The sequence below is a fragment of the Helianthus annuus genome, chromosome 9 (assembly GCF_002127325.2).
Source record: "Helianthus annuus cultivar XRQ/B chromosome 9, HanXRQr2.0-SUNRISE, whole genome shotgun sequence".
In the NCBI taxonomy this organism is placed as follows: Eukaryota; Viridiplantae; Streptophyta; class Magnoliopsida; order Asterales; family Asteraceae; genus Helianthus; species Helianthus annuus.
The window spans coordinates 9,636,689-9,661,643 of NC_035441.2; the positions used below are offsets into that span (position 1 = coordinate 9,636,689).

Genomic DNA, 24,955 nt, shown 5'->3' on the forward strand with positions numbered 1-24,955 from the left:
TATAAGAGATAGAGAGAGGAACATGGAACGGTGGTGACAGTGGAGTCTGTTGATGATGGTGACGGTGAAGTGCGTTAAAATCTGGTTTTAGATCTGCATTTAAAGGATTTTCGAGCAGTTAAGGAGGCCGCCGGAGCGTATGAGGGTGGTGCAAGATAGTGGCGGTCAAGTGGAGGTGTTGGTCGTGTGGGGCTGTTGCAAGGTGGCTCTCGGATGGGGCTGATACAACGTCATGGTAATGGTGGTCGGTGGAAATGGTGGAGGGTGGTGGTGGTAGTTGTCGGGTGGAGATGGTGGAAGGGGGTGGTGGTTTTTGTTCGGTGGGTTGGGTGATGTCTGATGGTGTGGGTGTAGGTTGGTACAGTATAGGGAGAGATAGAGGATGGAATGGAAGGGAATGATTTCTTTTTTTATATACATATAATTAATAATAACATAAGGGAGGATGGGAAAAGACTAATATGCCCATCATGTGAGGGGCATGTGATAAGGATTTAATAGCTGATTTGGATGGCGTTAGGGGCAGGGAGTGAAATAGATATAAGTTTCATAGATCAGGGAGTAAAATGGCCGTTTTTAAAGGTTTGGGGCAAAACCGTTAAAGTGATCAAACCACAGGGAGCAAAACGGAAGTTTACTCTAAAAAAAATAAACAACTTAAATTAAACCAAGCATCACGTTCCTTTCCCACCTTCATCCCGCCGGCAAGACCACATCTCCTCACGAAGATGATCCATCAAATCTCTCTTCCTCAGGAAGTCGTGTATGGTCACTCCTTTCTCGATCCATGGTCGTAACACTGCCAGTACATGAATCATGAAATGCTATTTCTCATCGAACATTATCACGTGGTAAGCGATCCACAATCCGTTGCGGGCTTATGTTACTGTACGGTGAGGACGAACACAGTGCAGACCCTGCTTCAATCGTGTCAGTTAGGTTTAAACGAATATTCGTTCGTTAGATTTGTCGGGACCGATGGAAGACGAAAACGTACGTTGTAAAAGCCTAATATAAATGTTGTGACCGATGTACGTTGTATTTATAAATAAATAATTCAACCATGAATAAATAGACTCATAAAGAAACTTATATTATAATAATAAGTAGGTTAATAGTTAATACACAACAAAACAAATAAATGAAGCAACTTTATAATATTAAAAACAAGGTTTATAATTGATAAATCTGATTGGTTGCTAGATGTTGGATCGGGTCAGCGCTGACCGATATACAACTAAATACGTGTATACACGCATCACAGACTTGGATTCAACATATTGTTATCTGTATTTTAAATTCTCTTACAGTACTCGTATCGAAGCCGATGAACTTGTGGTGGAGTGATAAGGGTGAGACTTGGGTTTTCTAGAGACTCAAGTTCAATTCCTGCTTCTCCCCATTAGTTTTCAGTTGCACCTGGTGATGATGTGAGACTAGACAAGTAGGCGGCGATCGCTAGTTCGACCCTTGAATTGAATGTGTTTTACCTCACCACACTGTCGTGCCTTTAGGCGAGCTCGCTAGTACTGAATGTGTTTTACCTCACCACACTGTCGTGCCTTTAGGCGAGTGTTCATGGGTTTCTGCCTTAGGTGAGGGTTTTCCTCGATTCGGAGACGAGTGTATCCCGATGTGATGAATTTCGCCAATACCCCATTTGTAGTATTCTTTAAGCGAAGCATGGGGCGAATCTAAGTAATTTGGAGAGACAAAATTGGAAGTCTTTTAATTTAGTCGCATGAGATCTAGCCGTTAGGATCGATCTTATGGGTGTCCTTGTATAATGTTTCAGTTTAGCAGTGGTGACGCTTGACCATGAAAACGGGGGGGGTCGAAAACATATATACCCAAAAATTTCTATAGAACCGGGGGTCAAAAACGTATATACCCAAAAATTTCTATACGAAAACTACATATATAACACTACTGAGCGAAAAGTTCGGAGGGTCGGGCGCCCCGCCCGGCCCCTCTTAAGCTACGCCGTTGCAGTTTAGTGTCTTGCTTCCCAAACATTGTATTTATTTGGTGATGAATAAAATGTCGTTTTCTCGTTAAAAACAACTGTGAAAAGGTCAAATTACGCGTTATCGATCGATGTATGGGTGTCCTTGTATAATGTTTCAGTTTAGTATCTTGCTTCCCAAACATTGCATTTATTTGGTGATGAATAAAATGTCGTTTTCCATTAAGAACAAGTGTGAAAAGGTCAAATTACGCGTTATTATTAATCGATAATATCGAAGAGGAGTTGGGGGTTACATATATTTATCTCTATGTAAAACAAAAATCTTTTGTCCCCATCTCATTCATAATGGTCCTCCCAACAATTCTGGATTATTATAATCTCTTATTAGTTCATATAGATCTCCTCCGATCAAGATTTCATTTTGTTCAATCGTTCAAGCATCCATTCATTTTGTTCTTACCCCCTCTTCTATGATGTGGAACCCACCGAGGTCCGCAAACAAAGTGGGGCAGTTGGAAAAGCGTTTGCCAAACATGAAAAGGAAGAGGCTGCTGAGAGATGGAGAAATGCTTTGTCAGAAGCAGCCGGTCTGGCTGGGTGGGAGTTGAAGACCACTTTTGATGGGTAATCCATTTATCTTATATTCTTTAGTTCTTCTCTTTCTAATTAGTGTTTGGTAAGGAAATTTTTGTTCATAATCAGGACATACAAATCGTTCAACCAGACTCTTGTTTACATCCATCGACGCGTTTATACGTTTTGAACCGGCACATCCAATCGATACGTCAATTGGTGAATAACCGGTTACAAACTAATAACGTTTACAATCTAGACCCATAAGTATTTACAATGACACTTTAACCTGTCAATCTAATTTACAACAAAGACTCTAAGAGCCCTATACCTAATAATACAGATCATATTTATTTTTAACTTTCAACAATTCTTGTCATCTCATGCTCTTACTTCATTTGTTATTGTATCATATTGATTCGGAAGTAACTGGTCATGGAACATGAATATGCTATATATCATTGAGTAATCTAATTGAATCTTCTATAACATACAGGCATGAAGCTAAGTTCATTAAAAAAATTGTTGAAGACATTTCGCTAAAGCTACATTCCATCAATTTTAGTGTTGACGAGAACTTAGTAGGCATGGAGACTCGGGTAAATGATATAGTTTCATCTTTAGAAACTGGCTATGAGGGTGTTCAGATGATAGGGATCAAGGGGATGGGAGGTGGTGGGAAGACCACTTTGGCCCGGGCTATTTTTTTTATCATATATCCATTTTCTTTGAAGGTAAAAGCTTTGTGGAAAATGTTAGAGAAGTTTCAAAAGGCTCTCTCTCCGGTTTGAAGGAATTGCAAAAACATGTCCTTTCAGACGTGTTAAATGATCCATACATTGATATAAGAAATGTCTCTGATGGGAAAAATATGATGAAAAAGATGATGTGTAGTAGAAAGGTTCTTGTTGTTCTAGATGATGTGGATCATATTGAACAACTTGAGGCGTTAGCTGGTAATCCTAATTGGTTTAAGCCGGGAAGTATAATTATCATCACAACAAGAGATGAACAAGTGTTGGTTGCACACGGAGTTCATGTTGACAATATTCATAATGTCAATTTGTTATTAGACGAGGAAGCACTTTGCCTCTTTAATATGCATGCATTTAAGAGAGAGATACCAATTCAAATGTATGAAGAGCTATCAGGAGAAGTTGTACGTTATGCTGCTGGCCTTCCCTTAACAATCAAAGTCTTGGGTTCATTTCTTTCTGGTAGAACAAAACGTGAATGGGAAAATACAATAGAAAGACTGGACACAATTCCGTTGAAGGAAACTTTGGAAAAATTGGAGCTAAGCTACGACGGTCTAGAGCATGATCAACAACAAATATTCCTAGATGTTGCATGCATACTGAAAGGTGAAAGGAAAGACAATCAGAGTCTTGAAAGTTGTGGATTTTGTGCCGAAATAGGTTTAAGAATTCTTGAGCAGAGATCTTTGATAACTATATCTAGTGATGGTCATTTGCTCATGCATGACCATATACAAGAAATGGGTAGATATATTGTTCGTCGTTTGCACCCTTATGAGCCTGAGAGACATAATCGGTTATGGATTAAACAAGAGATTGAAGATGTATTGGTTAATGACTTGGTAATTTTCAAGTTTATTTTTATGATGGAACACTAACACAATGATATTTGTTATGAAAAAAAATTCATGTCAGCCTTTTATTCGCAGGGTACCGAAGCAACAAGATGTATAAAGCTGGTTGATTCGAATTTGCATCCAGCTGTAATTATGAAAGGCCTTAGAAAGATGAATGATCTTAGATTTATTCACGTCAATACCCATTTTGGTGAAGTTGATGAAGTTGACCGATATTTACCAAATACTCTACGATCACTACATTGGCCTGGATACCCGCTTGAGTGTTTACCTAACACATTTCACGCATATAGACTCATTGACCTTGCAATGGTTCGAAGCAAAATCTGTCAACTCTGGAAATGGGGAGAATATAAGGTAGAATAATGGCTAGTTAGTTTTTGTGCATGTTTCGTTAGTATGCTACATTTTGTCATTACACTGATATTTATCTTTCCTGCCTATAATAGGTACTTAATAAGCTGAGATTCCTTGACCTCAAATATTCAAACTTGAGAACCTTTGACCTTGGGATGACTCTACAGCTCGAGATGTTAGATCTTAGAGAATGTAATGACTTTCTTGAACTCCACATGCCCGTCACTCTTCAAAAGCTCAAATTCCTCAACCTAAGTGGTTCTAACGTGAGTACCCTTAATCTCGCGCTGACTCCACATCTTGAGAAGCTAACTTTGTCGATAAAAGATATAAGGCATCTTCCGAATGGCATTTGTATGTTGAAACATCTTAAATATCTGAAACTTAAATCTTGTTGGCTTCTTGAGCAGTTACCAGAGGATCTATGTAGATTAGAGTGTTTAGAGGAGTTACACCTAACGGATTGTTCAGTCTTACAAGATCTCCCGAACAACATCTGTATGATGAAAAGTTTGAAATACTTACATCTCCCCTATAGGCTCTCACTATTTGCACACTGAGTTTGCCTATCTGCACACTTAGGGTTTGCATACGCTGCGTATTGACCAATACGCAGCATATAGGGTTACCACAATACGCTGCGTATTGACCTCTACGCAGCGTATGTAAGGGGTAGGTACATGACCAGACAGTCAAACCTAGTACCATGTCAAATCAGTCTTACATAGGGTGCGTATTGACCTATACGCAATGTATCCTGCTAACCCTATACGCTGCGTAGAGGTCTCTACGCAGCGTATGTCAGACTGATTTGACAATGATACGATGTTGTCCAGGCACGTGAATAAAGCGATACGGGGAGTAGAGATCAATACGCTGCCTATTTGAGTAAATTTCAAAGTCTATTTAGCTCTGCTTTCTTTTCATCATTTGAACAAGCCACAGTTGTTTCTTCTTCTTCTGTGTTTCATAGTATTCTTCAATAGAGAATTTACACCCCAAACCAAAATCATTTGTTCTGTTTTTTGTTCAATCTTGTTAAAATGTCATCATTTTGGAACGATAATTATTTTGGTAATCGCTATTCTAACGACACATGGGGATCAAATGCTGCTAATGAGGAGGAGGAGGTTGTGTCTGAAGTCCCTGTTGATCAAAAACCACAGTTGCCAGACTTGAACAAGACTCCCACTCCACCTATTGATGAACCAAATTACCCGACACATCAAGTGTATCAAGATTACGGATACGGGTATGAATCTCTGTACGTGCAGCAAAGTGGATACGGTGCTGAGAATGCACCTGTTGATGTACCATATTACCTGACGCATCAATCGTATCCGGGTTACAGTGGATACGGCGGTGAAGGTGGATACGGGGGTGAAGATGGTTGCAGTGGATACGGGGGTGAAGGTGGATACATTGGATACGATAGATATGGGGGTGAAGGTGGTTACAGTGGATATGGGGGTGAAGGTGGATGCAGTGGATACGATAGATCTGGGGGTGAAGGTGGATACGGTGGATACGGAGGCTACGGTGGATACGAAGAATATGGTGGATATGGTTATGAGCCCCGTAACACATCACTTTATGAACCATCTACACCGGGCAATCCATTTCAAGTAAATGAGGTATCACATTAAAATAATAATTATTATTATTGTTAAAAATATTGTAATTATAATTATAATTATTATTATTATTGTTAAAAATAATATAATTATAATAATTATTATTATTGTTATTATTGTTAAAATACTAGTTAGTCTAGTTAAAACAAATAATTGTTAAGAAAGTTAAGTTAATAAACTATTTATTTTTCTTTTCTAAATAATTAAATTAATAAAAAAAATTTAAATAAATTAGTATTGTAAATAAATAAAAGAATCATGAAATTGATTTTTAGTTAAAATAGTTAGTTTAAACCTAACTTAGTTAGTTAAATCATAGTTATATCCTAACTAGGTTAGCATTTAATACAAGGGACCACTAACTGAGTTAGAGAACTCAGTTAGTCCAGTTAAGTGCCAAAAACAGAAAAAAGGGGGGTTCCTCTTTAAGGAACCGGCACCTAACCGGTTTTGAACTCACGACCTCTCGTACACAAAGCAACGCACTAACCACTAGGCGGGAATGCCACATTCGTTTATTCATGGAAACAATTACAATTTATGCTCGATTTCGCATCCTTCCATTTATGCTCTATAATTATTATTACACTTTGGTCCCTGAAGTTTCAAATTTTACAAAAACAGTCCCTGAAGTTTCGAAAATTGACAAAAACAGTCCCTGAAGTTTTGAAAATTGACAAAAATAGTCCCTGAATTTTCGAAAAATGACAAAAATGGTCCCTGAAGTTTCAAAAATTGACAAAAATGGTCCCTGAAGTTTCGAAAATTGACAAAAATGGTCCCTGAAGTTTCGAAAATTGACACAAATGGTCCCTGAAGTTTCAAAAATTGACACAAATGGTCATTGTACTGTTCAGTTAATTATGCTAACTGAGTTAGTTACGTAATTGTTACCCGCCGATCAAAAAATATTGGCGGTACTACTGGGATGGTATGGCTTGTGTGCGACCGTAGTGGTGAACACCGTAGTAAAGCAACAGTTAGGAAACCTGGTAGCAAAAAAATCGGCTGCCCATTTTCATTACTCGCCATCCGGGACGTGAAGAATGACACGTGGGAGTTAAAAGTGGACTGTGCGAACCATAACCACGAACCTACGACGAGTCTGTTGGGCCACGCTTTTGTGCGAAGATTTACTAAAGCCGAATACAAGCTAGTGGAGCAACTAACTGCTCAAAACATGGAGCCACGTATCATATTTCAAACCCTAAGAAAGCAGTTCTCCGACAGCCTGCACGTTCAGAAAGACGTGCAAAATGCGGTACAAAAAATTAGAGCGACAATAATGGACGGAAAGAATCCTATTCAGGCACTGGAAAGCCTGCTGCATGACCGCTGATTCATTTACGACACCCGACAGGATCCCAAAACAGATGTCGTAACAGAGATTTTCTTTGTTCATCCTTATTCAATCACTATGTGGCGTGCATTCCCGCACGTGATGTTGATCGACGCGACCTACAAAACAAACCTCTACAACATGCCATTTGTCCAGGTTGTGGGTATGATGTCGACTGGGAAGTCTTTTTGTATCGCACATGCCGTTATTTGTAAAGAACGAAGGGGTAACTACGTGTGGGTGCTTGAGCGGATCAAGTCAATATTGCATGAATGTATGATGCCGCGTGTGATAGTCACGGATAGGGAGCTTGCCCTAATTAACGCGTGTTCTAAAGTATTCCCGAACGCAACCAGGCTTCTATGCCACTTTCACATCCAACAAAATATAGCTAGAAAGTGCAAGAAAGGGTTCGATAAAGAAGATTGGGGGAAATTTATGTCGTACTGGCGGACATTGTGCGAATCTTCATCAGAGCCCATGTACAAGTACAACTTGGAGAAAATGTATAACCGACTCGTGGTTGCCAACCGAGAAAGTAAGTGTTCCTTCAACAAACGACTCACCCAATCTATTATATTTTACACACGCTTTTACATTTCATTATTTTATTTTTGCAGGTGTCTATGATTACGTCTACGAAAACTGGCTCAAAGACTATAAAGAAATGTTCGTTTATGCGTGGACCGATAAGTGTCGCAACTTTGGTCAGCGCACCACCAACAGAGTTGAGAGCCAGCACGCAAATTTAAAAAGATACATTACGCGCGGGAGTTCATTGGAGCGAATAGCAAGATGCATCATTGATATAGTTGAAACTCAGTACGATGAAATACAAAAAAGTTTCACTAAGAGCATCGAAAAAACGATGAACCACCACAGACACCGAATGTTGGACAACCTACGTGGAAAGGTTTCCCATGAAGCACTTGATTTGCTGGAAAAAGAGCTACTGAGGAAGATGGATGTGTTGCGGAAACTTAACGCATCATGTGGTTGCCATATGTGGCTTAGCAAAGGATTGCCGTGTGCTTGTAGGCTAGAAAACTACAAACGTACAGGTAAAAAATATTAAAACAACAAACCTTTTGTTATTTTGTACGATTTAGCTGTTTCTCACACCGTATTAACTTAACTGTGCAGGGCGTATAATACAACTCGACGACATAGATGTATTCTGGCGTAAGCTTGACTTGCTCCCATGTAAACTGGTAGACGAGGAGGTCGATATTGTAGCAGAGCTAAATAATGTGCGGCAACATTTAGAGGCGCAGTCCCCCGTTCAGCAAAAGAGTATGCTTTCAAAGATAAAAGCGGTCTTCACCCCGAAATCGTCAACCAAGAAACCACCGATCGTCCAGCAAAATACTCGCGGTCGGCCTACATCAAAGAAAGTACAAGAAAGGCTAGATGAAGCTGCGAGGTTAGACGAAGCTGCGAGATACAGCTCCTATGGCAAGGACAGCAACGTATATACCGCTTCCCCCAAACATAGGTACGATTTACCCCGACACAGCTCATACGTACCATCAGAGGGCTCTCGTGGAACTGGTTCGTTTGTGAAGTCTGAAAAACCTAAAATGCAACCAAACAGTTCAATAAGTTCTAAAAAGAAGGAGACGCGGGATGATAAGGTTTTTCCATTAATAAAGGGGGACGAGCACTTGTTATGCATTAAGAGGTTTAAGAATCAAATTCCATCAGAGTTTCACTCTTACATATCGCGTATACAAGATGTGACCCCAGACGGTCATTGTGGGTATAGGTCTGTGGCTGTCGGGTTAGGTTTTACGGAACACGCATGGCCCAATATTCGAAGAGATTTACTACTGGAGATTGACCATAACAAACCGCGTTGGAAGCATGTATTCGAAACATATAACGAAGGAGACTTTAAACGAATACGTAACAGCATCGAATGGCATTCAGTGAAAGGGTGCGATGAAAGTCACTGGATGGAAATGGCCCAGGTAGGGTTTCTAGTAGCGCAAAGGTATAATATTGTCCTCCACGTGCTAAACATTGAATGGAGCTCTACCATCTTCCCATTAACGGATGCCCCACTAGATCCATGACCTCAAGCGATAACGCTTGTACATGTTCACGGGGGACACTTCATACATGCTAAGTTGGAAGGAGACTACCCCATGCCTTTAGTGAACCCGTTGTGGTCGGCACATCGATCAATAGCTGCGAAACGGTGGGAAGAAATGTATAGACCGCGGTTAGAGCACTACTACGAGTTAATGCATCCTAAATCAGACCGAGACAAAGACAGAGAACCGAGTATAAATGAAATCGAAGATTAACCGGAAACTTTTGTATCATTTTTGTAAATTGTAGAAATTTTTTAATTTATAAAGTTTGTATCATTTTTAATTTTTTATAATTTATTAATAATTTTTGTATTATTTATCAAAGGAAAACACAAAAAAAATGGAACTTTATATACGCTGCGTAGGGATCCCTACGCAGCGTATGTAGTGCAAAGGACAATAAAGCCCCTGTTTTTGGCTCCGTATTGCCTCAACATAAGGGCAAAACAGTAAAATGAGAATTGTCAGAAGCAGCGTATGTAAAAGGCGGACAATTTCCCCCCAGACCAAAATTTCAAAACCTTTACATGTTAAACTACTATTTTGCCCTTGTGTTTGGGGCAATACGAGGCTAGCTGTAAGGGTAAAAATGTCATTTTACAACATTGTCTATGCTGCGTATGGATCTCTACGCAGCCTCTGTAAGTTTCAGGATAATAATAATAATAATAATAATAATAATAATAATAATAATAATAATAATAATAATAATAATAATAATAATAATAACAATAATAATAATAATAATAATAATAATAATAATAATAATAATAATAATAATAGCACATGGCAGCGTAGAGATCCATACTTAGCTTCTTGGCCTTCGTAAATGACTTTTTTACCCTTATTGTCAGCCTCGTATTGCCCCAAAACAGAAGGGTAAAATGGTCAACTGGTTATTCTTATATGCTTCGTAGGGATCTCTACGCTGCGTAGAGGTACTGATTTAAATCAGGGAAATACCTAAGCAGCTTTGTTCTTCCCCAAATCTTAATACACACAAAAACGCACAAAGAAAAGAGGCGACCAGGCTTATTCGACCGTATACGACCCGAATTCGAAGTATAAAACAGGTATTTGGTCAACCTATTCAAGTAATTATGATTTTTTTTTGTATTTTATCCGTAAATTAGAAGTTTTTTTAGGTAAGTTAGGGTTTGGTTAGTGATTAGGGTTTGGTTAAGATTCTGTATGTATGATTTGTAATGGTATAGAGTTAAATAGAGGGTTTGTATATGGTAGGGGTTTGTATTATGAATCTGCTGGGTGTTGATGCCAATTGGAGGGTTTGTATATGGTAGGGGTGTTCACGGTTCGGTTTCAAACCGTGAAAACTGCTCAAACCAGTCATCGATTTGTTTCATGGTCGGTTTTTTTACTCCACTGAGATCGGTCGATTTCATTATTTTCAAACCGTAGTGAACGGTTTGGTTTATGGATTATACCGAAAACCAACCGTATAAAATCAGACCAGACCGTATGAATTTAAAATCGGACCAACCGTATAAAACCGTGAAAACTGCATATCTAAGAACCATCTGATAGATAAGTTTTGCTTTTATAGTTTTATTCTTGAATTATAATTTATTATTTAGTCGACGTCGTCCGTAAGGCGCGTACGGGCCTAACGAGCGTCGAAACTAAGCCCGTCGTTAAACTATAAATATTTTAACGACGGGCTTAGTTTCGACGCTCGTTAGGCCCGTACGCGCCTTACGGACGACGTCGACTAAATAATAAAAAAATATTATTTAGTCGACGTCGTCCGTAAGGCGCGTACGGGCCTAACGAGCGTCGAAACTAAGTCCATCGTTAAAATAAACGACGGACTTAGTTTGGACACTCATTAGGCCCGTACGCGCCTTACGGACGACGTCTACTAAATAATATTTTTTTATTATTTAGTCGTCGTCGTCCGTAAGGTGCGTACGGGCCTAACGAGCAACGACGGACTTAGTTTCGACGCTCGTTAGGCCCGTACGCGCCTTACGGACGACGTCGACTAAATAATATTTTTTTTATTATTTAGTCGATGTCGTCTGTAACACCCCGTATTTTTCCAAATATCAAAGTCAAAGTCAAATGTTGACTGTTATTGGAATTAAAGTTATTTTAAATTTTATTTTTGTATTATGTGGAGTAAGTGTTATATAATCAAAACTAATCGATCGTTAATCGATCGTGAACCGATAACCGACTTTGAATAATAGGAAGTAACAATGCAATAAAGCTAATCAATCAATAATCAAGCTAATCAGATCAATCATTGAGCTCGAACACGGAAATTTTGGTACTTTATACGTGTGTGTGTGCCTTACGTGTTACTTGTGCATGTTTATTTTACGTTGTTATGTGTGGTGAATCAATCAAATCAAATCGAAACTCGAAGGATAACCGAACCCAATCGAAATCGAACCCGAATTGTGAAGTAAGGATGCTTATATGTTAGATATAGTGATTAGGACTGAAAGTAATGTGATTAGGAACTCTATCATACTCAACTCATCGTTCATCGAAATCCAAATATCAAAAATCGTCGCGAAACTCTCAAAAAGGAACTTCCTGATCGAATAGGACCACCGATCGAACAGGCTAGCCGATCGAACATGCTGTTTGATCGAGCAGCCCATTCGACCCGGAATCCTGGTCGATCGGTTGAGCCTTTCCTCTTTTGGAAGCCTATAAATAGGGCTGTCATTGTCATCTTTACCACTTTTGGAAAGCTCTGACCGACCAGCCCTTGTTCTCCACTATTTCTCAGATTTCTCTCCGATCCGGTAAGTTTTCGCTCAAACTCTTGTACGATCTTGTTCATTTAATGATTCTACACCTTCCTATCTTTCAAAACTTGGATTTCAACTGTGAAATCACCAAGATCTAGGTGTTCTTGGGTGATGTCATCATGGTGTTCTTCAAAGAACATCAAGTTTTGGCATCATTCCACTATGATTAGCTTAGATCTAACCGATTTCCACATAAATAACCTAAAATCTACCAAAGATCTTAACATTTCACAGTGGAAAAGGATTGAAAGACGGATTTTCAGCTATCTTTCAACTCTTTTACACTCAACCGGTGAAAACGGAGCTTAAACCAACTCACAAATCGTCCTAAACAAACACATGGTTCAAGATTCGAATTCTACCACGAGGTTCACCGATTTCGGGTTAAACGTTAAACTGAAGTTCCGAACAGTTCACTGGCCGGACTTGGGTGATTCCAGCCCGAACCAGAGAACCAAGTAAGGACTTATGTTTTGTGGTTCAACTCGTTATCAAACTACTCAAAATCATACCAAGTTAATCAAACAGCCAAGTGTTAGAAGATAGGCTAACCAGGTCAGAAATGCTGGCCGAACGATTAGGCTGTCCGAACGGACAGCCCAACCGAACGGATTACCCAGCCGATCGACCGGGCCAGCCGATCGGCTAACACATGGACCCACAATTTCATTAAGTGTAGTATTGACGAAGTGATGTTCGATCGACTACGCCATTCGATTGTAACGTTACTCATCGAATCATGAGATACTATACTTAACCTTTTCCGAAACATTGGAATGTCACCCGATCGAGCATGCCACCCGATCGAGTGACACATTGCCAAAATTGATTACACTGAGGTGACTAACCGATCGGTTGGGCTAACCGATCGAACGGTCCGTTCGATCGACCGACTTGAAAGGTAAGAACACTTCGATGTTTTCAAATACTGCAACTAAAACTTCAAAAGTTCAAACCATCATACACAAACACATCCTTTCCTAAAGGAAGAAACAATCCACTCGAAAGGACCAGCCGATCGCGCCTGCCGGCCGATCGAATGGGAATGTTCAAACGGACTTTCAAGACCGAACGAACAGCCCGTCCGATCGAACCAGCTGTCCGATCGACCGGCCCAATCGATCCATTATCACCTGTTTGCATTTTTCCGCTTTACTCATCGTTATACTATCGAACTATTCAGGCTAACTTACTCTCAGCGCTCCCTTCAATCCATACCAAATCACTGTGAGTATACTCGATCCCTTTTTGCTTTTAGCACTTTTGGGTGTTACATACGTTATCTATCAAAATCACAATCAAACACAAACTATTTGAACGCTAACCTAATCACATGTGCTACTTGACTAAATGATTGCTGTTTATTATGTTTACACGTGGAGTGCTATCTACCTGCTTTAGCAACATAGTACTATAGTTTGGACTCAGCACCCGTTCACACGGGGGTTGCTAAGGACAATTACTTGCATGGATTACGGTGGTAATCATGTATTGCGAACTGTCTCGGACAGTCAACCCGCAGTCGTTGGTACCGATGGTCCCATGTCGATAATTAACATGCATTGTTTTCCCCTGTGTACGTGCCTGGTTATGCGTAAACTATTCGAACTCTATATGTTATTATCAAACATGTGTGCTCACCTTTACATTATATGTATTGACTTTATTTTAACGTATGTGACAGGTGTTTAAAGTGTTAGCTTGCTAGGAAAGCGAGGCATAAATAAGCTTCTAGGAGTCCCCAACAAATAGTTCTCGGCCCTAAACAAGCTCCTGGGCCATAGTTGTCTGTAGATCTTGTCCACTGGCACTATAGCCAGGGGAGTCAACAGAATAGGGGTCTAGAAGCAGATAAACAACTTCTGTAATAATATTTGAAGCTGAGTTGTCGAAACAGTGATGTTTGTTTGGATGTTTTTCTGTAATAACTTGTTATTTAATTTAGGATACGGTATGGGATGTATCATTTAAACTGAATTAGTATGATAGTTGTTGTGGAAACTTCTGGACAATCTGTTTCGCTCAGTGTCGCGCCCCGATGATTCCGCCATCGGTTGGGGTGTGACAGATTGGTATTAGAGCCATAACTATAGGGATTTAGGTTAGACATGACCTAGTCCGGGTCGTTGTCTTAGAGACCTAGACTATAGCTAAGAACCAATAGACCAAGTTTACGTGCTTATTCGCATTATTCTTTGCTATCACTGCACTCGAGTTCCAATTAAGGTCAACAATTTAGACAGGATTAGGTGTGAAAACCGTAAACTCCTGGCTAAGTTGTTTGATTTATGCCGATTATTTATGTATATCTCATTATTTACACCAACAAACGGGGAGAATTATACCAAATTAGGGGTGAAACCCGCATTTCGACGTAAATTTCCCCCAGAATTTTCTTAAAACAAGGAAGAAATTACTAAGCTAGGGGTGAAACCTTAACCTTGGCAATTGTTCCGAACTTTATTTCATCTCGCCAAGACATTTGACGGACTCCAACGACCTGAACTCACAAGTATGACCTAGGAAACGCGTGCGTAATGCCCAAGAACTGAGGCAGAAACACGACACCTAGAGTCGAAAGTGACGATAAGTCCACTGTGAATAGTTGAATTTCCGTGGTTAGTCAATGTCTAGTAGCCACAGACAATCTATCTCCTGATTTTTATGTGTTACCTCGCTGATTTTATGCGTTTTGCCTGTTTACGTGCTTATATTTCCGTTGGTCATTCGATTTTGTCATCAAATCCGCACGACTCATATTGCTATCTCATCTTGAAATCGATTCCCAGCTAAAGCAATCTAAACGACAATATTATGTTATGTTACGCTATACGACTAAGTTAGACGATACGATATGATGTTACTCGATATACTATACGAACGACACTCGACTTGGAAAGATAGGTTTCTGTTTTCTGACTACCTCTGTGCTAAATGCGTATGTGTTTAGGTGTTCTATGCTCTACTTGCTTACGTGCTTCTGTGATTATGTGCATTCTGTGTTTTGTGCCTATTTGTTATGTGTTATATGCCTCGGCGTGATTCTAAGCTTTAGTAATCTAGACGTGTGAGGTGAGATTCGATTTCGTTGTGTTGAGCCCTGTGGCGATGTCTATTGCAGACCATGTCGTCATCATCTATGTCTCGCCAACGCCTTACCCGTCAGGAGAAGAGAGACCGACGTCTTGCTGCGATCATCTCCAAAACTGTAGCAAAAGCAGTAAGCGAGGTGTATGAGAACGCGAGCAAATCATCCGAGGAATCTCGAGCTGATGTTCCCAAAGATTCCAACAAGACTGCTTTTAGCTTTAAGCAATTCAAAGCGTGTGGGCCAAAGGAGTTCACCGGTGAGGATGGCCCTACAGCCATGTTTCATTGGTTCGACTCGGTGGAAGTCACCCTCCGACAAAGCGGATGCCCTGAAAATCTCCGTACTCTCAATGCTACTGGCGTCTTCCAGTCTCGTGCTTTGGACTAGTGGACCGCAGAGCGAAACAAGCGTGGGAACGACGCAGCCTACGAGCTGACCTGGGAGGAACTGAAGGCAATCATGATCGATGAGTTCTGTCCTCCCCACGAACGCCAAAAGCTGGAGGATGAATTTTGGGTTATCAAGCAGAAGGAAGGAGACAATGCTGGTCTCACCGCTCGCTTCAAGCAGTTGAGCATCATCTGTCCCGGTCAGGTCAAGACTCCAGAAATGACCATCAAGAAGTACATCCGCGCTCTTCCCGACTGTGTAGCGGATTTTGTTCAAGCCTCTAAGCCAGCATCAATCGAGGAGACTTACCTTCTTGCCGCTGAGATTAACGACAAGCGGGTGAAGTCTGGGTTTTGGGATAAGCAAGCCAAGTCTCTGCATCAAGTCACAACAGCATCAACCGACAACACCACTGCTCAAACCTCCAAGTCTTCAAGAAGGAGGAAGAAGAACAAGAGTTGCGCTGCCGCAACCACTGCTGCTCCTCTCCAGTCTGTACCAGTTCAGCAGCAGCAACCACAGCGCTCAGCTCCAGTGATCAATGCACCGCCAGCGAAGCGTGCATATACCGGCCCCCATCCACTCTACCCAACGTGTTCTTACCACCATCCAGTGGGTGTGGCTTGCCGATTCTGCGCTCACTGCAATCTCTACGGGCATTTCACTACGAACTGTCGCTATGGTCCCCGCCAAGCTCAAGCCCAAGCCGTTGTCAATCAGGCTCTACTCCCTGCCCCACAAGGCCAACCAGCAGCTCAAGCACCAACGGTCAATGCTCGAGCCTGCTTTCCATGTGGTGACCCTAACCACTTTGCAAACCGGTGCCCGAACAGGGTAGTCAAGCAAGAGCCCCAACAGCCCCAGCAGCAACAACAACCGCAACCTCATCAACAACAGCAAGCAGCCCATGCCAGAACCTTCAACATCAACGCCCGTCAGGCTCAAGCTGACAACAATGTGGTCAATGGTACGTTCCTTGTGAATGGTATATATGCATCATGTTTGTTTGATACTGGAGCCGATAACTGCTTTGTATCGTTTGAATTCGAGAAGCTTCTTGGTCGTAAGCGCTCTTATCTTTCGTCGTCGTTCGAAGTCGAAGTCGCTACTGGAAGAACCATCGCTGTTAATTCCGTACTCCGTGATTGTACTTTTGAACTCAATAATCACATCTTCCCCATCAACCTCATTCCGATGCAACTCGGAAGTTTCGACGTCATAGTAGGCATGGACTTTCTTCGCGAAAACCATGCTGAAGTTGTGTGCTTCGATAAGATGATTCGATTCGTTCTCGCCAATGGTGATATTTTATGTGTTTATGGTGAAACTGCTACAAAAGGTCTCAAGCTCATGTCGTGTATTCAAGCCAGCAAGTATCTCCGCAAGGAATATCGAGCCTTCTTGGCCAATTTTGTGGTAGCGGAGGAGGGAAAGAAAAAGAAAGCTGAAGTCAAAGATGTCCCAGTGGTCCGTGAGTTTCCTCAGGTGTTCCCTGATGATCTCCCTGGATTACCTCCTAGTCGTGATATCGATTTTCGAATCGACCTTATTCCTGGAGCAACCCTCCATCCGAAATGCGTGAGCTTTCAAACCAACTCCAGGAACTACTTGAAAAAGGCTTTATTCGCCCGAGCACTTCTCCTTGGGGTGCGCCAGTCCTTTTCGTTAAAAAGAAGGATGGGTCGTTCCGGATGTGCATCGACTATCGGGAGCTGAATAAGCTAACCATCAAGAACCGATACCCCTTGCCCCGAATCGAAGATTTATTCGACCAGTTACAAGGTGCTCAATGTTTTTCAAAGATCGATCTACGCTCAGGATATCATCAGTTGCGGATTCAAGAGGAAGACATCCCTAAAACCGCTTTTCGAACCCGTTATGGCCATTACGAATTCGTTGTTATGCCTTTTGGTTTGACGAACGCACCCGCGGTGTTCATGGATCTGATGAATCGCGTGTGTAAGCCCTTCCTAGACCGTTTCGTCATTGTGTTCATCGACGATGTCTTGATCTACTCCAAGTCGAAGACCGAACACGCGCAACATCTACGTTTGGTTCTCGAGTTACTTCAGGGGAATCAACTCTACGCCAAGTTCTCCAAGTGTGAATTTTGGTTAGAAGAGGTTCAATTTCTGCGTCACATCGTGAATAGTAAGGGTATACACGTCGATCCCGTGAAGATTGAAGCAGTTAAAGGTTGGATTACGCCTAAGAACCCGTCCGAAGTTCGCTCTTTTCTCGGACTAGCGGGTTATTACCGACGATTTATCGAAGGATTCTCCAAAATCGCTGTGCCGCTTACCGCTCTTACTCTTAAGGACAAGCCTTTTGTGTGGGGAACCGCACAGGAGACTGCCTTTCAAACCCTCAAACATATGCTGTGCAATGCACCAATTCTTACGCTGCCCGACGGAAGCAATGACTTCGTTGTCTATTGTGATGCTTCAAACCTTGGTCTTGGTTGTGTCCTCATGCAACGAGACAAGGTTATAGCCTACGCATCTCGACAGCTCAAGATCCACGAGAAGAACTATACAAACCATGACCTCGAGCTAGGCGCAGTTGTCTTTGCATTAAAGATTTGGCGACACTACCTGTATGGCACCAAGTGTACGATCTTCACCGATCACAGGAGTTTACAACATATCTTTGATCAGAGGGAACTCAATATGCGTCAACACCGATGGGTAGAACTCCTCAACGATTACGACTGCGAGATTCGTTATCACCCAGGCAGGCGAATGTCGTTGCCGACGCGCTCAGCAGAAAGAATTATGTGCTCGGTGTCCGAAACATCCAAGCGCAGTACAACCTCGAAACTCTCATCCGTGAAGCCCAACATGCTTGTTTTAATGAGCGTACATTGAAGAAAGAGAGGATTCATCATGATGGAGCTCATCTTGTAAGCAAATCCGATGGGATATTCTACTATCTAGACTGAATCTGGATCCCGAAGAGGACCGATTTGCGAAAGATTATCATGAATGAAACCCACAAAATCCCGATACTCCATTCATCCCGGTGCGGACAAGATGTACCAGGATCTTCGCTACAAGTACTGGTGGCCGGGGATGAAACGTGATATCGCTCTTTATGTTGGTAGCTGCTTAACCTGTGCAAGAGTTAAGGCTGAATACCAAAGACCTTCCGGCTTACTCGAACAACCGCCGATACCTATATGGAAGTGGGAGAGCATACCTATGGATTTCATAACTAAGCTTCCGACCACTCCATCAGGTCACGACAGTATTTGGGTTATAGTCGACCGTCTAACCAAATCAGCCCACTTCCTGCCAATACGAGAAGACTATAAGGTGGCCAAACTAGCCCAAATCTACACCGACAAGATCATTCGGAATCATGGTACGCCTCGAGACATCATCTCTGACCGAGATGCTCGGTTTACTTCGAGATTGTGGGAAACATTTCAAGTGGCCCTTGGTACGTCGCTGAACTTGAGTACTGCATTCCATCCACAAACTGACGGACAGACTGAAAGAACGATCCGTACTCTTGAAGACATGCTCCGTGCGTGTGTTATTGATTTTGGCGGCAGTTGGAGCAAACACCTGCCATTGGTCGAATTCTCGTATAACAATAGATACCATTCCAGCATCCAGATGGCACCATTCGAAGCCTTATATGGTAGGAGATGTCGTTCGCCTATCGTATGGCACGAGATCGGTCATTCCCAGTTAACCGGTCCCGAGATTCTGCAAGAAACGACTGACAAAATCCACCAGATAAGAGACAACTTGGTGAAAGCTCGGGAAAGACAGAAAAGTTACGCCGATAACAGACGCAAGCCCCTTGAATTTGAAGTTGGTGACTACATACTCCTAAAGGTATCACCTTGGAAGGGTGTAGTCCGATTCGGCAAGAAAGGGAAACTCGCGCCTCGATATGTTGGACCTTTTAGGATTCTGGAAAGGATTGGAAAAGTCGCCTACAGACTTTATTTACCGGAGGAACTCAGTAACGTCCACCCGACTTTCCATGTGTCAAACCTTCGGAAGTGCATAGCTGATCCCGATACAGTCATACCACTTGACGATCTTCAGGTCAACGAAACATTACACTTCGTGGAAAAGCCTGTCGAAATCATGGATCGCCAGACCAAGCAACTCAGACGCTCTCGCATTCCAATCGTGAAAGTCCGATGGGAAGGCAAACGAGGCGCGGAGTTCACTTGGGAACTCGAAAGCGACATGAAGGCCAAGTACCCGCAGTTGTTCAGATAGATCTGAAGCATCAAATTGGTAAAATCACGGCGATGTACGGCTCTCGGCCTAATTTCGGGACGAAATTCCCTAAACAAGGGGAGGCTGTAACACCCCGTATTTTTCCAAATGTCAAAGTCAAAGTCAAATGTTGACTGTTATTGGAATTAAAGTTATTTTAAATTTTATTTTTGTATTATGTGGAGTAAGTGTTATATAATCAAAACTAATCGATCGTTAATCGAACGTGAACCGATAACCGACTTTGAATAATAGGAAGTAACAATGCAATAAAGCTAATCAATTAATAATCAAGCTAATCAGATCAATCATCGAGCTCGAACACGGAAATTTTGGTACTTTATACGTGTGTGTGTGCCTTACGTGTTACTTGTGCATGTTTATTTTACGTTGTTATGTGTGGTGAATCAATCAAATCAAATCGAAACTCGAAGGATAACCGAACCCAATGGAAATCGAACCCGAATTGTGAAGTAAGGATGCTTATATGTTAGATATAGTGATTAGGACTGAAAGTAATGTGATTAGGAACTCTATCATACTCAACTCATCGTTCATCGAAATCCAAATATCAAAAATCGTCGCGAAACTCTCAAAAGGAACTTCCTAATCGAACAGGACCACCGATCGAACAGGCTAGCCGATCGAACATGCTGTTCGATCGAGCAGCCCATTCGACCAGGAATCCTGGTCGATCGGTTGAGCCTTTCCTCTTTTGGAAGCCTATAAATAGGACTGTCATTATCATCTTTACCACTTTTGGAAAGCTCTGACCGACCAGCCCTTGTTCTCCACTATTTCTCAGATTTCTCTCCGATTCGGTAAGTTTTACCTCAAACTCTTGTACGATCTTGTTCATTTAATGATTCTACACCTTCCTATCTTTCAAAACTTGGATTTCAACCGTGAAATCACCAAGATCTAGGTGTTCTTGGGTGATGTCATCATGGTGTTCTTCAAAGAACATCAAGTTTTGGCATCATTCCACTATGATTAGCTTAGATCTAACTGATTTCCACATAAATAACCTAAAATCTACCAAAGATCTTAACATTTCACAGTGGAAAAGGATTGAAAGACGGATTTTCAGCTATCTTTCAACTCTTTTACACTCAACCGGTGAAAACGGAGCTTGAACCAACTCACAAATCGTCCTAAACAAACACATGGTTCAAGATTCGGATTCTACCACGAGGTTCACCGATTTCGGGTTAAACGTTAAACTGAAGTTCCGAACAGTTCACTGGCCGGACTTGGGTGATTCCAGCCCGAACCAAAGAACCAAGTAAGGACTTATGTTTTGTGGTTCAACTCGTTATCAAACTACCTCAAAATCATACCAAAGTTAATCAAACAGCCAAGTGTTAGAAGATAGGCTAACCAGGTCAGAAATGCTGGCCGAACGGTTAGGCTGTCCGAACGGACAACCCAACCGAACGGATTACCCAGCCGATCGACCGGGCCAGCCGATCGGCTAACACATGGACCCACAATTTCATTAAGTGTAGTATTGACGAAGTGATGTTCGATCGACTACGCCATTCGATTGTAACGTTACTCATCGAATAATGAGATACTATACTTAGCCTTTTCGGAAACATTGGAATGTCACCCGATCGAGCATGCCACCCGATCGAGTGACACATTGCCAAAATTGATTACACTTAGGTGACTAACCGATCGGTTGGGCTAACCGATCGAACGGTCCGTTCGATCGACCGACTTGAAAGGTAAGAACACTTCGATGTTTTCAAATACTGCAACTAAAACTTCAAAAGTTCAAACCATCATACACAAACACATCCTTTCCTAAAGGAAGAAACAATCCACTCGAAAGGACCAGCCGATCACGCCTGCCGGCCGATCGAATGGGAATGTTCAAACGGACTTTCAAGACCGAACGAACAGCCCGTCCGATCGAACCAGCTGTCCGATCGACCGGCCCAATCGATCCATTATCACCTGTTTGCATTTCCGCGTTACTCATCGTTATACTATCGAACTATTCAGGCTAACTTACACTCAGCGCTCCCTTCAATCCATACCAAATCACTGTGAGTATACTCGATCCCTTTTTGCTTTTAGCACTTTTGGGTGTTACATACGTTATCTATCAAAATCACAATCAAACACAAACTATTTGAACGCTAACCTAATCGCATGTGCTACTTGACTAAATGATTGCTGTTTATTATGTTTACACGTGGAGTGCTATCTACCTGCTTTAGCAACATAGTACTATAGTTTGGACTCAGCACCCGTTCACACGGGGGTTGCTAAGGACAATTACTTGCATGGATTACGGTGGTAATCATGTATTGCGAACTGTCTCGGACAGTCAACCCGCAGTCGTTTGTACCGATGGTCCCATGTCGATAATTAACATGCATCGTTTTCCCCTGTGTACGTGCCTGGTTATGCGTAAACTATTCAAACTCTATATGTTATTATCAAACTTGTGTGCTCACCTTTACATTATATGTATTGACTTTATTTTAACGTATGTGACAGGTGTTTAAAGTGTTAGCTTGCTAGGAAAGCGAGGCATAAATAAGATTCTAGGAGTCCCCAACAAATAGTTCTCGGCCCTGAACAAGCTCCTGGGCCATAGTTGCTGTAGATCTTGTCCACTGGCACTATAGCCAGGGGAGTCAACAGAATAGGGGTCTAGAAGCAGATAAACAACTTCTGTAATAATATTTGAAGCTGAGTTGTCGAAACAGTGATGTTTGTTTGGATGTTTTTCTGTAATAACTTGTTATTTAATTTTGGATACGGTATGGGACGTATCATTTAAACTGAATTAGTATGATAGTTGTTGTGGAAACTTCTGGACAATCTGTTTCGCTCAGTGTCGCGACCCGATGATTCCGCCATCGGTTGGGGTGTGTCATTGTCCGTAAGGCGCGTACGGGCCTAACGAGCGTCGAAACTAAGTCCGTCGTTAAAATATTTATAGTTTAACGACGGGCTTAGTTTCGACGCTCGTTAGGCCCGTACGCGCCTTACGGACGACGTCGACTAAATAATAATATTTATTATTTAGTCGACGTCGTCCGTAAGGCGCGTACGGGCCTAACGAGCGTCGAAACTAAGCCCGTCGTTAAACTATTCCCGTCGTTAAACTATTTTATATTTTAACGACGGGCTTAGTTTCGATGCTCGTTAGGCCCCTACGCGCCTTACGGACGACGTCGACTAAATAATAAAAAAAACATTATTTAGTCGACGTCGTCCGTAAGGCGCGTACGGGCCTAACGAGCATCGAAACTAAGTCCATCGTTAAAAAAACGACGGACTTAGTTTCGACGCTCGTTAGGCCCGTACGCGCCTTACGGACGACGTCGACTAAATAATATTTTTTTATTATTTAGTCAACGTCGTCCGTAAGACGCGTACGGGCCTAACGAGCAACGACGGACTTAGTTTCGACGCTCGTTAGGCCCGTACGCGCCTTACGGACGACGTCGACTAAATAATATTTTTTTTATTATTTAGTCGACGTCGTCCGTACGGTGCGTACGGGCCTAACGAGCGTCGAAACTAAGTCCGTCATTAAAATATTTTTAGTTTAACGACGGACTTAGTTTCGACGCTCGTTAGGTCCGTATGCGCCATACGGACGACGTCGACTAAATAATAAATAATTTATTATTTAGTCGACGTCGTCCGTATGGCGCGTACGGGCCTAACGAGCGTCGAAACTAAGCCCGTCGTTAAAAGTCGTTAAAATATTTTAACGACGGACTTAGTTTTAAACAGAATATTTTTTTAAACAGATTTTTTTTGACGATCTTAGTTTTGACGCTCGTAAGGCGCGTAGGTCCCTAACGAGCGTCGACAGAAAACTGTTTTTTTTAATAGATTTTTTTTAAACTTAAATTGTTTTTAACAGAAAACTGCTTTTTTAACAGAATTTTTTTAACAGATTTTTTTAAACAGATTTATTTTTTTAAACATAATTTTTTTAAATATTTAGTCGACGTCGTCCGTAAGGCGCGTACGGGCCTAACGAGCGTCGAAACTAAGCCCGTCGTTAAAATATATATTTTAACGACGGGCTTAGTTTCGACGCTCGTTAGGCCCGTACGCGCCTTACGGACGACGTCGACTAAATAATAAAAAAATATTATTTAGTCGACGTCGTCCGTAAGGCGCGTACGGGCCTAACGAGCGGCGAAACTAAGTCCGTGGTTTTTTAACGACGGACTTAGTTTCGACGCTCGTTAGGCCCGTACGCGCCTTACGGACGACGTCGACTAAATAATATTTTTCTTATTATTTAGTCGACGTCGTCCGTAAGGCGCGTACGGGCCTAACGAGCGTCGAAACTAAGTCCGTCGTTAAAATAACGACGGGCTTAGTTTCGATGCTCGTTAGGCCCGTACGCGCCATACGGACGACGTTAACTAAATAATATTTTTTTATTATTTAGTCGACGTCGTCCGTAAGGCGCGTACGGGCCTAACGAGCGTCGAAACTAAGCCCGTCGTTAAAATATACATATTTTTTATTATTTAGTCGAAGTCGAACCGTAAGGCGCGCAGGTCCCTAACGAGCGTCGACAGAAAACTGTTTTTTTTTAATATATTTTTTTTAAAACTTAAATTGTTTTTAACAGAAAACTGCTTTTTTTTAACAGAATTTTTTTAACAGATTTTTTTTAAACAGATTTATTTTTTTAAACATAATTTTTTTAATTATTTAGTCGACGTCGTCTGTAAGGCGCGTACGTGCCTAGCGAGCATCGAAACTAAGTCCGTCGTTAAACTATAAATATTTTAACGACGGGCTTAGTTTCGACGCTCGTTCGGCCCGTACGCGCCTTACGGACGACGTCGACTAAATAATATAAAATAATAAAAAA

At 41.7% G+C, this 24,955-nt stretch overlaps 3 protein-coding genes across 3 annotated transcripts; all 3 read left to right on the forward strand.

Annotated features, from left to right (window-relative positions):
* Positions 1–254: 254 nt before the first annotated feature.
* On the forward strand, positions 255–5,074 carry LOC110934038 (TMV resistance protein N). Its single transcript, XM_035976820.1, has 6 exons — positions 255–320; positions 2,367–2,593; positions 3,039–3,214; positions 3,277–4,142; positions 4,230–4,514; positions 4,607–5,074. Exons 1-6 carry the CDS (start codon positions 255–257, stop codon positions 5,072–5,074), a joined length of 2,088 nt encoding a protein of 695 aa, XP_035832713.1.
* Positions 5,075–5,557: 483 nt separating this feature from the next.
* Positions 5,558–6,160, forward strand: LOC118481652 (RNA-binding protein FUS-like). The gene has a single exon (XM_035976821.1). It carries the CDS (start codon positions 5,558–5,560, stop codon positions 6,158–6,160), a length of 603 nt encoding a protein of 200 aa, XP_035832714.1.
* A 1,468-nt stretch (positions 6,161–7,628) lies between these two features.
* LOC118481653 lies at positions 7,629–9,562 on the forward strand. Its single transcript, XM_035976822.1, has 3 exons — positions 7,629–8,025; positions 8,108–8,548; positions 8,631–9,562. The coding sequence occupies exons 1-3, from the start codon at positions 7,629–7,631 to the stop codon at positions 9,560–9,562; spliced, it is 1,770 nt and encodes a 589-aa protein (XP_035832715.1).
* Positions 9,563–24,955: the final 15,393 nt, after the last annotated feature.